This window comes from Pelodiscus sinensis, chromosome 22, assembly GCF_049634645.1.
Source record: "Pelodiscus sinensis isolate JC-2024 chromosome 22, ASM4963464v1, whole genome shotgun sequence".
NCBI lineage: Eukaryota > Metazoa > Chordata > Testudines > Trionychidae > Pelodiscus > Pelodiscus sinensis.
This window is the reverse complement of record NC_134732.1, coordinates 23,268,634-23,283,993: the sequence shown is the minus strand read 5'-3', so window position 1 is coordinate 23,283,993 and position 15,360 is coordinate 23,268,634. Positions and strand designations below refer to the sequence as shown.

The window sequence follows — 15,360 nt, the reverse complement described above, 5'->3', positions numbered from 1 at the left end:
CCTTCCCGTTTTGAATGTTTAGCATCCTGAGATGGCACATTCAGCTTCTTGCCCTAACTGAATTTATGAAATAATTCATCACAGGCACCGGAGCTAAAGAAATGTTCGTTGATTGTTTTAAGTCCAGTATGAGAGAGGAGTCAAGACAGGTCTAGACTACAAAGTTTTGTTGCCATAACAATCAAAGCTCCCAGCACAGATGCAGCTATGTGGACAGAAGAGTGCTTCTGTGGGCACAGCTAAAAAGGCGGTCATGTTACTATGCCGATGGAAAAACCTTCTCTCGTCATAAACTGAGTCTTATGCTGTGGGCTTTGCTGAGATCGCTTGACCAACAAAGCATCTGTAATGTAGACAAATGCTTCAGACTGAGAAACACTGGACAAAGTCCTAGACTTAAGCAGACAGTGATAAGGCTGCTTTTGGAAAACTGTTTGAAAAATGCTTTGCACACAAAAAAAACCACTCCCTGAAGTCTGTCTGGTTACATCCATGGGTTTTGGATCACGCACAAAAAATGTTAACTACAGGAATCATCATTAAAGAATAATTTAGTGTGTTGGCAACGCCAGCGATTTTCTCTCAAATCTTTCAGTAACAGTTGTTTTCTTGAAGGCCCAACTGCTGAAGTTGTGGGAATACCTGAACATCTCAGTATTCATTTTAAAAATATTTCTATCCCTAATGGTTGCACAGAAAAGATTATAGCCTAAAGTTGGAAAACAAGGCAGCAAATAAAAGGAATCTCCTGATTTTTAAAATCTCATGATTTTTAGGAAGCAACTCGTGATTTTTTAAAACTCTGGGGCTGGCTATACTCCATTCACCAAGAGCTTCCATACCACAGTCTATGACTCTGCAAAGGTGACTCCCAAAAGCGCTTAAGTATTTTCTCTTCAGGCATCGAAGTCTTCTCTCTCAGATTTCAGAAAGCAGACTAATTTAATGCAGGTGCATCTGTCATACCCTCCAGGGGCTGCAGGCCTATAGAGAAATTATCAGCTATTACTACCACTGCAAAAAAGCGATGGAGACTTCTCTTTATCCCAAAGACTACGGGAGCCACACTGGAAGCAAGGAGTTCGTCTTTTGAAGTTCCAGCAGAAACAGATGCTTCTCATCGGGATTGTCTGAATCTTTTGATCTAGAATTCTAATTCTGTCCCCAACGGTGATATGACCTTAATTCTCTTCGCTGGCTTTCTTCCATATACCCCCATGAGCATAACAATCTGGGATTGCTAATGGCTTTGGAGGTTCACACAGATGGTGCACAAATTCCTGATCAAAAGCAATTTGCACAAGTGGGGAAAATCCAGACATTACTCACATAATGAAAGCACAGTATACAATGCTGGTCAATATTTACCAAAGGCAATAAACCCAAGGGTGAATAATGAGTTAATATTACATAATGGCTCAAAGCGTACACTTCCAGGCACGGTGTTTCCTATGTCTATAACTGTAGATTCAAGGAAAAGGAAAAACCAACGTCTCTCTTTGGAAAATTGTGGAGGACATTTTGATTTCACTGTTAAGAAACCACATGGAATCAGACACGGAGCAGTAACAAGCCAGGGGCTGCTCTTACAGAGGCTGTTAAGGAGCAGACAACAAAACATAGCTTCTGAAAACACGAAGGGTCTGAAGCCCACAGGGAAGGAAACTTGAATATCAAACACTACAGATGCAGCCCTCGTCCACCTCTCGGTGCTCAAGAAACAATCCACTGAAAGAGGCAAGAGACCTCCAACGCAGCTGTCAACACAGATCCGTAGTAACACAGGGCCTCACTGCCTTCTGGGGTCACGAAAAGACTGACGGGAATCAAATGCTGCTACAGAAACAAAGAGGTCGACATCAAGAGAGAAGATAGGGCACAGATTTACTATGAATACTTACACAGGCCTCTTGCACTACCAGCTTTGCAGGGCACTGCATTGACTCCCTTTGCAGCTCTGGTATAACAAGGTGACTCGCGCCTAGATACACACCACTTTCAGAAAACTGCAGTGCAACTCCTTTGGCATTTCCATTCACAGCTCTCCTAGTAGGAGTCTTGCATAGCAGTGCTTCTGGGAATGGCTTGTAAAACAGTTAAAAAGCAGAGTTGCAGCGGAGTTAGCATCTGGGTTATTACATCAGGGAGGTCTTCTATTAACACACAGACCTTTCAGGCAGCCAGATAGCTCCCACCCACAAGAACTGGTTTGTCGGGTGAAGCTTGGTTGAAAGGTCTCTTGAAAGGTCAGATCCTGAAATCACCTGAGAGGGACTGGAAAGGTCAGGAATTGAGCCATTTGGCATCTTTGGCCTTTTTTTTTTTCCAAGCTCGAGATGCAGGAAGCTGCCGTGGGAGTCTGATAAAGCCAAGGGCACCTGATGGCTCCCCAGGAATCTAGGGAAAAGTGAGGAGCACTGCCTCCCAAATGTTTCTTACTACCTACATGGTCTATATTCTCTCATGCTATTCAATCACCTATTAATGCAGAGCCGCAGCGGGGCTGATGCCGGGACCCGGCACAAGCTGGGATTGAGTGCTTTCACTGCTAACCCTTATCGATTAATTGCATGGTCAACAAAATGTGTGTTAACTACACGACAGACGAATTACACACTTCTGAACATCCCTACTAGGACCTGCAGTGACTGGCCTGGAGGCGGGGGCAACACAGGGGGGCGCAGCGCAGGAGGGCGCATGGCTGCTCTGAGCAGCCTTGGGCTGAATCCAAAAGCTTGATGGGCCAGATCCGGCCCATGGGCCGTAACTCTCCCACCTCCCCGGATCTATGCTCTCCAGATGAGGGAGTGTTTGCACCCTGGCAGAGTCCCTAGGCACCAGTGGGCGTTCCAGCAGCGATTTGAAGGGTCCAGGGATGCTGCCTCTACTGTACAAGTGGCAGCAGGCAGGAGCTCCAGGCCCTTTTGTATTTCTGGGCCTCGGGGCAATTGACCCCTTTGCCCTCCTCCCCCCTGGCAGGTATGACGAAGCACCTCGTGTTTGGAGCAGGGCCTGGTCTCCGTTCAGGCTCCAGAGGCTCAACACTCCTGGTATCACAGCTGTCTGATGAGCATTAAGGCGGCAAAGCTCAGCTAAGCTTGTGGAGATCTGAATTCCTTCGCCCCCGCCCCCCACCACAGGATTCCGCCCAAGACAACCGCTGGGTTCTCCTCAGAACAGTTCGAACAGTCAGAACGCGATGTAGAACTGTCAGAGTTCATCAGGAATAACGGCCATCAAACACCGAGACCAAAACACAGTCCACCGCGATTATAAAGCTACTCACTCGTGCCCTCGCACTTAGCAAGCATATGATGGAATTGCAGAAGTCTTGCTGGGTCAGCGGAGTAACTACTCATGTGGAAGTAAAAGCAGACGCACCAGCTCTGTGTGCGCGATGCACCGAACCATCTCCAAATGTTATATTTGAAAAGTGTCAGCGTGAAAGGAGTTGATGCTACAAAAGCAGTTGACTGAAAACTCAAGAGAAATCTCCCGTTTCACCATGCCCTGAAGCAGGACAAAGCCAAAAGTCTACAGTATCCAACGCAGGAGGATGCAGTGACTAGAAATTACAGCTCACGGCTTTCTGGCAGAGAGGAACATACCTGAAAAGCTGCCGTGTTCTTGATCATGAGGAAAGCATTTACGTCAGTCTTTGGTCTTAAAATGATTGCTGGCAGCAGGCTGAACGGCAGCCACTAGCACATGCTCTCGGTTTAGCGTTTTTTGCTCACACAAAGTGGAACTGCCACTTCTGCAGAGGCACCTCCACCACATGAGAGGACACGTCACATGTTGCTTTCCACACAAGGCAGGCTGGGGCCAGCCAGCACAGCCCTTGGGTTCCTATACGGTTCTCCCAGGTAGCAATATTGTCGGACATTGGACAGGTACATCAGTGCTAGGGCTTGATGTGAGCAGCAGCACTGCTCCGGTTTCAGAGATATTGGTAAGTACTGCCAGGGCCAAAGGGGTGAACTCGCTGCCTCAGGGGGCTGAAATCCTCCAATAGGAGGCCTGTTCATTACAGCAAGCTGCATGCAAACCTGAGCCACTTCTTCAACCAGTTACCTCTGTTCCCCTTTGCAAAACGAGTCTGATGATCCCATGCCAGCAGAGCTCTCTGCAGCGTGGACGGTGCTTGAAAGACTCGTGAAGAAAAGGCTAGAGAATAAGACCGAGAATCTCTTGCTGCCTCTATATAAATCCATAGGGCAGCCACATCTGGAATACTGCGGTCGCCTCATCTCCAAAAAGATAGCTTGGCATTGGAATAGGTTCAGAAAAGGGCAACTCCATGATGAAGGGTTTGCAACAGCTGCCCCACGAGGAGAGATTACTAAGACTGGGACTTTGCAGCTTGGAAAGGAGATGACTAGGGCTAGGATAGAGATCTGTAAAATCACGACGGCTGGGGAAAGTGAACAACAAAAGATTTTTACTCTTTCCCACAACACAAGCAGGGCTGTAAACATTTGCTTTCAAAAGGTAATTGAGGAACTGCTAAAAATCCTAACGGTTACGTGCACTGCAGAGCCGGCAGTGAAGCCTCCCCAGGAGCCAGGCCACCAGCCTCTGCCAGACCTGCTCCCGGGGAGGTTTCGCTGTTGCAGTGAAGCCATTTCCCCAGGAGCAGAGTGGGCAAAGGCTGCCGGCTTTGCTGTGGGTTTTACAGCCAGCTCCCCAGCATGTAACCTGCAGCGGTGAGGCCGGGCCTGCCACGGACAGGAGCTGCTTCAGCCCTGCAGGGCCCACTGCAGGCAGGGGGTGTTCTGGTTGGAGTAGCCCCTGTCCATGGCAGGCCTAACACCCCACCACAGGTTACAAGCTGGGGAGGAGACTTGGCTGCAGGCTCTGCAGTGGGTTCCCTAGGAACAGGGCTAGCAGCCCTTGCCTGCAATGTACCCTGTCTGAGACGGGTGGGGAGCTGCCTGTTAACCTTTCACGTCCCTAAACACAAGAACTAGGGGTTACCAAATGAAATTCATAGGTAGCAGGTTTAAAAACAAACCAAACCAAAGGAAGTATTTCCTCACATAGCACACAGCCACCCTGTGGAACTCCTCGCCAGAGGATGTTGTGAAGACCAAGACTATAATAAAGTTCAAAAAAGAGCTAGATAAATTCATGGAGGGTATTAGCCAGGATGGGCAGGGATGGTGTCCCTAGCCTCAGAAGCTGGGAGTGGGTGACAGGGAAGGATTACTCGATTCTCTGTTCTGTTCACTCCCTCTGGGGCACCTGGCATTGACCACTGTTGGCAGACAGGACACTGGGCTGGCTGGACCTTTGGTCTGATCCAGTCTGGCCGTTCTTATGTTCTGATGTGTGTGAAAGGTTAAAGCAAGTAACTACACCCTTACGGGCAGCTCACCCCAACAACAACGCTGTGCCTGCACTCTACCAAAAGGGGCCATCAAACTTGGTTAACGATGCTTAAGAGATTCTGTCAGCTTGGCCTGATTACAGCAGAGCGCCTGCTCTCGTCCCCAAATACCCACTCATTCCCACCTGCTCCTGCATTATTTCTCACATTTTTATCTCACCCCCACATGGAAAAACCTTCAAGAGAGACAAGCTCTCAATTATTCTAAAAAAACCAAACCAAAACCTAGTCCACACACCCACAATTCAGACTATTTTTATTACTAAAATAATACAACAAATCTTGCTTAAACCATGTAAAAATACTTGAACTTCCATAAGAGACATAAAATCTCTTTCCCTCTCTTGCTTAAATTCAAGTATTAGAACCTATTTTTTTGAAAAAAGACAAAAATCTGCCGTAGGATGCTGAAATTCTACGTATGACAAACTGGAGCGAGTTTTAGTGTTTTCCCACAAATCAGTCATGTGTTGTTAGTGAGGGGTTTGCCCACCTGTTCCTGCCTGTAACGAAGTATAAGTTAGCACTATTATGGCAGAGGGTCCTGCAGGACCTGTTGGGTCCTACTTCCACTGCAGCAATCCCAGTCACAGCTACAAAGCAGTCACAGCTACATGTTCTTTGCTCCTCACTATACTCCCTTTCGATCCATCCACATTTCTACCCAAAGCTGCACATGCAAACACACTTCTCCTTCACTGAGCATGCCACTTCCCCCTTGTAATCCTCTTCCCTTCTGCTTAAAAGGTCCATGTCCTTCTTTAGAGCTGCACACCATTTTGCTCCTGCTGACCTCTCTTCTCCCATATCTGCCTCTTAAAGAGCTCTTGAATTCATCTCATCCCTGGACCTCTTTCCATGCAGCTACGTATCCGTTTTTCTCAGGCTTCTGCCATTCCTCACTCTGCACAGACTATAGAAAAGTCAATATGCAAATCAAATAGATTTCCCGCCCCCCAAACCCATCACCCTTTTTCTACTAATACTGTAAAAACACTCCTGTCCCATTTTCATGTACATAACATAAGAACGGCCGTACTGGCTCAGACCAAAGATCCTTCTAGCCCAGTATCCTGTCTACCGACAGTGGCCAGCACGAGGTGCCCCAGAGAGGGTGGACCGAAGACAATGATCAAGCCATTTGTCTCCTGCCATCTCTCTCCAGCCTCTGACAAACAGAGACCAAGGACACCATTTTATCCCCTGGCTAATAGCCTTTTATGGACCTAACCTCCATGAAATTATCTAGCTTCTCTTTAAACTCTATTATAGTCCTAGCCTTCACAGCCTCCTCTGGCAAGGAGTTCCACAGGTTGACTACACGCTGTGTGAAGAAGAACTTTTATTCGTTTTAAACCTGCTACCCATTAATTTCATTTGGTGACCTCTAGTTCTTCTATTTAGGGAACTAATAAATAACTTTTCTTTATCGGCCCTCTCCACACCACTCATGATTTTATACACCTCTATCATATCCCCCCTCAGTCTCCTCTTTTTCTAAACTGAAAAGTCCCAGTCGCTTTAACCTCTCTTCATATGGGACCCGTTCCAAACCCCTAATCATTTTAGTTGCCCTTTTCTGAACCCTTTCCAAGGCCAAAATATCTTTTTTGAGGTGAGGAGACCACATCTGTACACAGTATTCCAGATGTGGGCGTACCATAGTTTTATACAGAGGCAGTAAGATATTCTGGGTCTTATTTTCTATCCCTTTCCTAATAATTCCTAGCATCCTATTTGCCTTTTTGACCGCCGCTGCACACTGCGTGGAAGTTTTCAGAGAACTGTCCACGATAACTCCAAGATCCCTTTCCTGATTTGTCATAGCCAAATTAGCCCGCATCATACTGTACGTATAGTTGGGGTTATTTTTCCCAATGTGCATTACTTTACACTTATCCACATTAAATTTCATTTGCCATTTTGCTGCCCAATCACTGAGTTTGGTGATATCATCTTGGAGTCCCTCACAGTCTGCTTCTGTCTTGACTATCCTAAACAGTTTTGTAGCATCTGCAAACTTTACTACCTCACTGCTTACCCCTTTCTCCAGATCATTTATGAATAAGTTGAAAAGGATTGGTCCCAGGACTGACCCTTGGGGGACACCACTAGTTACCCCTCTCCAATCTGAAAATTTACCATTTATTCCTACCCTTTGTTTCCTGTCTTTTAACCAGTTCTCAATCCAAGAAAGGACCTTTCCTCTTATCCCATGGCCATGTAATTTACACAAGAGCCTTTGGTGAGGGACCTTGTCAAAGGCTTTCTGAAAATCCAAGTATACTATATCTACTGGATCCCCCTTATCCGCATGCTTGTTAACCCCTTCAAAGAACTGTAATAGATTAGTAAGACAGGATTTCCCTTTACAGAAACCATGTTGACTTTTGTCCAACAAATTATGTTCTTTTACATGCTTCACGATTTTATTCTTTACTATTGTTTCGACTAATTTGCCCAGTACTGAAGTTAGACTTACCGGTCTGTAATTTCCAGGATCGCCTCTAGAGCACTTTTTAAATATTGGTGTCACGTTGGCTACCTTCCAGTCATTAGGTATGGAAGCCGATTTAAAGGATAGGTTACAAACTACCGATAATAGCTCAGCAATTTCCCATTTGAGTTCTTTTAGAACCCTTGGATGAATGCCATCCGGTCCCGGAGATTTGTTAACATTAAGTTTTTCTATTTGTTCCAAAACCTCCTCTAATAACACTTCAATCAGGGACAGTTCCTCAGATTCACCACCCACAAAAGACGGTGAAGATTCGGGAATCTCCCCAACGTCCTCAGCCGTGAAGACTGAAGCAAAGAAATAATTTAGTTTCTCTGCAATGGCTTTATCGTCCTTGATTGCTCCTTTTATAGCTTGATCATCTAGGGGACCCACAGGTTTTTTAGCAGGCTTCCTGCTTCTAATGTACTTAAAAAACATTTTGTTATTTCTTTTTGAGTTTTTGGCTAGCTGTTCCTCAAAATCTTTTTTTGCTTTTCTTACAGTTTTACACTAGATTTGACAGTGTTTATGTTCCTTTCTATTTATCTCACTAGGATTGGACTTCCACTTCTTAAAAGATACCTTTTTGTCCCTCACTGCTTCTTTTACATGGTGGTTAAGCCACGGTGACCCTGTTTTAGGTCTCTTGCTATGTTTTTTAATTTGGGGTATACATTTAAGTTGGGCCTCTATTATGGTGTCTTTAAAAAGATTCCATGCAGCTTTCAGGGATTTGGCTCTAGTTACTGTGCCTTTTAATTTCTGTTTAACTATCCTCCTCATTTTTGTGTAATTCCCCTTTTTGAAATTAAATGCCAGGGTGCTGGACTGCTGAGGTGTTCTTCCCACCACAGGAATGTTGAATGTTAATATATTATGGTCACTATTCCCAAGCGGTCCTGTAACGGTTATTTCCTGGACCTGATCCTGCACTCCACTCAGGACTAAATCGAGATGTAACTGACATCTAAGTCACAAAGCCCAGCAATATGGCCTTTATACAGGAAAGCAGGCTTCACTTTAATTTGCCTAAGGCAATTACACTAAGACTGTGGTGTCCAAAGTGCTAGCTGCTAGCCACATGTGGATATTTGGCTGGTTGAGTGTGGCTAGCTCGCTCCAGCAGTAGCCAAGACTTGGGTGGGCACCCGGCTCTATGAGATCAAATGCCAAAGAGGGTCATTCAATGCTAATTTTCTTCAAGGGGTTATTTTTGTGGTATTTTCTAAGTGGCCAGTCCCTATATCACAATGTTCAACCAATCAACCTCACCCTGCTTCGGATCCCAGGGAAATTTCTGATGCATCATAGCCAGGTTATTTCCTCTGGTTCCGCCAAGAAGTGAAAGAGTGGGAGGATGTCACCAATTTAAGAGGGAAATGAAACACTGTAGTGTACGTATTCACACAGGAGAAGTGTGTCACACACTGTACTATACTACACACAGGGCACAGCACCCAAGTACTGGAATGGGGACATGGCAAGTCGCTCACCTAGGAGTTCAAACAATACAGCAGAAGCACCCAGGAGATTTTGCTTGACAGATAGTGCTGACTTCTTCTGACTTGTGTGGTTATGCACCATAAAATCAAATGCTTTATTTCCCACCATGTCTTATTTCAGGTTTCCCTTTCTACCCTCAGAATAACATTTGCAATTATTCCTGGCAAATCAGAGTCAAGTGCTATGTAATCAGACTAGGACTATCCAAAGGCTGACTCAGACTCGTTTTGCTAATTATCTTCTAGACAATGAATTTACACTCAGAGAAGTGAACTGTCACTATCAGTCATTTCTCCCACAGTCCTTAAGTACCTCATTATTTGATGAACTCAGTAAAATGGAATTGCTTGTGCACGTAATGATCAAATGCAAACTCAGAACACTGATTTTGGAGAAAAGGTTCTTCATTCTTACTTCTTGAGTAACGGTTCTAGTTTGAATTTTGAGAAGCATGGTTGCAAGATCTCTGAGCATATAGTGGCTTTTCTTTTTCTTTATTATTGATGCCAACACTGATATTGGAAACGTCCATACTCTACAGTTGTTAAGAACCAAGATGTGCAAAATTAAACAGCTGGGCTAAGAAACCCCCAAACATGCACTTAAAAACCCCCTACAACCAAATGTTAAGAGACCAATGCAAGCATCAGATCACACTGACCTAGTTTCATAGCAGTACTTAAGTTAAATTTGAACATTTAGATCTGGACTCTCATTTTAGCTGCAGGGCAATATAACAGAAGTTAATTTTTCAATGGGAAATCAGAGTTAGCCAAAGAATTTAACCAAGTAAACCAAATGACATAAAATGCAAATAACTAAATATTCTGAAGAGTCAAACCAAAACAGACTGCAGTTCTATAAAATATATGGGGAGATATTAAAGGAAAATATGGTCTAAGTGAAGGTAATGCCACAAAAAATTTCCAGATACTATAAGGCAGTGTCTACACTGGGCCACTTATTCCGGAAAAGCAGCCGCTTTTCCGGAATAACTTGCCAGCTGTCTACACTGGCCGCTTGCTTTTCCAGAAAAGCAATGATGATCTACTGTAAAATTGTCAGTGTTTTTCTGGAAAAACTATGCTGCTCCCGTTCGGGCAAAAGTCCTTTTCCGGAAAAACTGTTCCGGAAAAGGGCCAGTGTAGACAGCACAGTAGTCTTTTCTGCAAAAAAGCCCCGATCGCGAAAATGATGATCGGGCCTTTTTTCCGGAAAAGCACGTCTACGTTGGCCTCGGACGCTTTTCCGGAAAAAGTGCTTTTCCGGAAAAGCATCCTGCCAATGTAGATGCGCTTTTTCCGGAAATACTTATAACGGAAAACTGTTCCGTTTTAAGCATTTCCAGAAAAGGGTGCCAGTGTAGATGTAGCCAAAGTGTTTATTTTGATACTATAAGTGTTATATTGATATTTGGGGGGGGATTCTGTATTTAGTTACACTCAGTAACCTTTAAGCATTCTTGTAACTATCCGCCTTTCTACTAACAGGGCACTACAAAATAAAATGTATCACTTTACCTTTGTGATGAGAATTCGGTACTTTTCCACCAGGTGGTCATTGTTATGACATCCAGCTAGCAGCTGCCACACCTCGCCTCTTAGTGCTTCAGGAACACCACTTCTCACCAATGCTGACAAAGGCTTTGGCCTCACACTCAAATTCAGATGCCTTGGGGGAAGAGGGAGAAGTTATGCTCCATTACTATGGGCCAAGTACAAACATATGAGCGGTCATGTGTAACACCCAAATGCAATGTGGAATGAGAGAGATGCTGGAAAAAACGTCATGACCGTCTGTGTGTTGCTGGAGGAGCTCTCTGGGCCATCAGAGACGTAACAACAATGTGGGAACATTCAGGAGTCATGAAAAAAGAAAATTAACTGTACACCTTTCCCATCTACTTCCATAAATGCTACTAAATGTAGCATGAAGGGGAACAGCCAGCAACGTTCATGCACGAATTGGGTGCCCGAGGTAAGGGGCTGGTGCATTCCCAGAAGGTAGGGGGCGTACACCCAGGCAGCCCCTTTCATCTGCCTGGTGATTCTGTCTCATTTCCATACGGTTTTATGAGAAGCAGTCCCATTCCAGGCAAATCTTATTTTCCTGGTACAACCAAATCCTGACTTTGCTTTAAGCTAGAGAGAAAGCTGTGTACTGAATTTGGTGGTCCTAGTTTTTACTTTTAGGAGGAGTTCTTAAACAAGCAGACAGACACACAAACTCTCAAATATATAGTAGATAAATAAAAACTCAGCACCAAGGTAAGGAGTTAGACCATCTACAACAAATACAAACCCTCTGAAGAGACTATGAACTGCCTTGCTCTATATATTAGTTCTGGTAATAAAATAAGATAGGTTTAATAAAACAGTATCACACAATATAACCTATGTGCTTTATTGGTAACAGACCTTTCTAGTCTGGCACTCTTGGGTCCAGCAACATCTGTGGTCCAGACTGACTTTAGTTAGCCTGTCCACAGATCATGGGTGTGGCCGAGTTTCCCGCAATCTCATAACGTTTGCTTACAACCGCCAGTCCTCGCTCTTAGCTTCCTGTGCTGTTATTTAGCTCTAATTTACTCCTAAATGTCTTCAAAGATGCCCAGTCAGCAGTGGAAGTGTTGGTGATGCTGCTAGACAATATTGACCTCCTGTTGTCCAGGAAGTTCTCTGGCTCAATAGCAGTAAGGTCCTAAGGGTGCCGGGCTACTGAGGTTCAACCTGTACCAGATATTCTCAACTATTGGATTTTGGAATGGGAAAAGCATGTGACTTCTCTAATAAAATACAAGCCATACATGGTAAAAAAAGGAAGTTAAAAGAATACCAACAAATCCCTAGTTGCTATAAAAAATCTGAATACGAGATCATCTAACCACCTGAACTCTCCTTTTTAGGATTTTCAATCCTCTAGTATGCTAAAAACTCAAGGATCATGACCTGCAATATTTGTAAGTTTTAAAAAGGGAAGAAGCCCTTTAACCCCACACCAAAAGTTGTTATTGCCAGCATCAGCACAGAAGAACTCCCCATCCTCTTAGAGCTGCCAAAACATTTTCAGTGCGAGTGTCAGGTGGCTTAATTACTTTTCAGCCTTGGAAGAGTTACAGAAGAACTGAAATATATGACAAACATTCTTGCTGAGAGGGGATTTGTAGAGCTCATCTGATCAAACTGTTTCTAAGGGGATGGGGGAAGAGAGGACATAATTCTGATGCAGTCTTTCTACTCTTTTGTTATCTTATTGCAACAGTTACATATGTCCAGAACTCTTATCAAATAAGCATAATGTATGTGTGTTAAAAACTGGAAGTAAAAACCCTATCAAATTGAAAACAATTATATAGAAGTGCAATAGATCACCACTCCCTATATTAGCCTCTGAGTAGTTTAATGTTAAGAAAATCTCTGAATCTTTATATTAGACATTTTCCTAACACCTACATGCTGGATTTAATCCGTCTCTACTGCACTGTAGCTTTGTTTTTCCTCCTTCTCGGATGCAGTATTTCATTTGCTCTCACCTTTCTGGCTGCTTCTTGCTCTGCTTTTCAATGATGTTAGGAAGCACAGGAAGAGAAACGATACTAGATGGAGACCAAGGGAAATCTTAAAATGCTCCATCTGGTACTGAGTATGTGTGATCTCTCTGTGCAATGTTGGCAGAGTTTTGCAATAACTTCCAGCAGTAACCTCCATGATGGAGGCTCACCTTAGTATGCAGAGCTAACTAGCTGTTGCCCTGGCAAGGGGGAGTAGAGGCTGTATCAGAATCTCTACTACTTCGAAATGCTATGCTAAATAAATCAGCACCTCCTAGAAAAGCAGAACAACTCACATAATCCCCTGATGGACCCAGAGTTTATCTTCCTTTAACGAGGTGGCCACATTCTTAAGACCCAAAGGCTAAGGATAGATATTCAGTTAGGGTAAATGGTTCAACTCTGATTGTTCCTGGAGCTGGAAGGAGGGGAACTTTGCTGGAAAATTATCTTCAGGGAGCCAAAGTGAAGGAAAAGCTGTAACTTCTTTATTCTTCTTTTGATAGATTTTTTTTTTATTAGCAAATGTAGAGCAAAGTAGTACTATGGTTTCCAAAACACCTGCAGCTATAGTAACCCCAAGAAGCTAACATGTTGCCTGAATGCTTTGAAGACATTCAGATATAAAAATTAGAAGTACAAATGGTATCAGACAAATCCTGGAATCGTATCAGAAGCCGGGATTCTCAGAAGACTTCATCCACCCTAATCTATTCTCAATTAATTTTCAGAACCAGTGGCCACTCTGCAAGGAAAGAACACACTTAGCTGGCAACCTCTCATGTCCGAGAAGACTCAAATACCATTTTCAGAACGCACATTCTTGCCTCTTACCATTTGGACAGAAGATCTCCCCATGTTTCAAGAATTTTTTCGGCACACTCTTTGGAAACATCCCCAGAACCACTCAAGAGAGGCTCATCGTTATCTATAATGAACGTAATGAGAAAAGAGGAGAAAATGTAAGCACAGAGGAGCACTATCCTACCAGATTAGCATTCAATTCTCAACTGAACCACTTCTTGGGATACCCCTGGTCAAATTTTAACACGGAGGACTACTGCAGGTGTAGACTCAGTTCTGACAGAATCATTACGAGGCACCTCACAATTCAATCCAGAACAAGTCAAAATGCAAAGTAGGCATTAACCTAAATGTGACCAATGCAATCATATTTCAGATGTTATCTTGAAAGAAATGTATGATACTGCTATCAGCGAAATGCTCTGCCTTTTGCACTACTAAAGCAGACAACTGAAATACTGCCAATGATAGATAACTTAATATCCTCAAGACCTACTCTTTCAAATGATATATTAAGGGATCTTGTTTTCTTTATGAAACATAACGAGAGGCCATTATAATGTCATTGCATTCATGGCAGCCTGAACTGCTTTGCACTTTTCCTTTGAATGCTATTACTTTTCTGATAGCTCCTAAAGCTTGAATTATGTAGTTTTTAGATTGTAGCACATTCCATTGCTGAAGTGAAAAAGTAGATAAGCACGATCACAATAATAAGACCAATCTCATAGCTGGTCTATTCAGTCATGGACATTGTGAAACCCTCATTATGAGTCATGTAGATACAAGCTCTGCTGCCGTTTCAGTATTTGTCTGATGCCAGACGCCTAGTCTGACACTGCTGTTGCATTAAATTATTTACACAAAAATATATTCCTCTGGAATGGGCCTCAGTTATCTTGGCTCATGTGTGAAAAATCTGGAACAGCCTAAGCAGATCTCTGATGTGGGTGATGCTATATCATTCAAACGTGCTGATTACTTTCCTATCAGTAACAGAAACTCAGCAGCAGTTCACAGGCCTGTTCAAAAAATGAAATGGCAACAGAGCCTGTCGAAAACACACAGACCTCAGAATGAACAGCACCACCAAAACTGTGAAATAGCGCCTGGTGTGTGGCATTTTGCACTACAAAAGCCTATGCTTACACACATGCCACTCGTAGACACCTCAAACCAATGCCAACTCCTCATTCCTCACTGCTGCAGCCGTTTACATCTGTTCCAGGAGGGACAAACTATCTCAAGTGCTGCTTCAGGTGTTTTTAACTTTTCTGGGGTGTTTTGAACTCTTCAGTCTGTCTCCAAGGAGAGTCAAATGAACCAAGAAGCAGCATTTAGTTGGTTCACAGAAACATCCAAGAAAAATGAAGTGGCAGCTGAAGGAACTGTTTTTTGTTATCAGACACTCATAGCTTTCAAGTGTGAGACAAGATCCCATTCAAAAGGTAATTTCTTCCCAATAGCTTTGCTAGTCATCTATGGCAGCTTCCATTTCCTACAAAGTATGCAAATACTGCCGCTCCCCGAGTTACGACCGCCTCCACTTACGACCATCCACACTTACGACCAAAGTGGTTGTAAATGCGGATCCGAGTTACGAATGGCGATCCG

The 15,360-nt window shown here is 43.7% G+C and overlaps 1 protein-coding gene across 5 annotated transcripts in view; it reads right to left on the bottom strand.

Annotated features, from left to right (window-relative positions):
- RABGAP1 (RAB GTPase activating protein 1) overlaps positions 1–15,360 on the bottom strand; it is a 122,070-nt gene that overhangs the window by 61,658 nt on the left and 45,052 nt on the right. For all 5 annotated transcript variants that reach the window (XM_075905614.1, XM_075905616.1, XM_006121941.4 and 2 more), the window contains 2 exons: positions 13,777–13,870; positions 10,913–11,063 (listed from right to left, as the gene is read on the bottom strand). In XM_075905614.1, the coding sequence (XP_075761729.1) occupies positions 10,913–11,063; positions 13,777–13,870 (245 nt within the window). The remainder of the gene's footprint in view (positions 1–10,912; positions 11,064–13,776; positions 13,871–15,360) is intronic.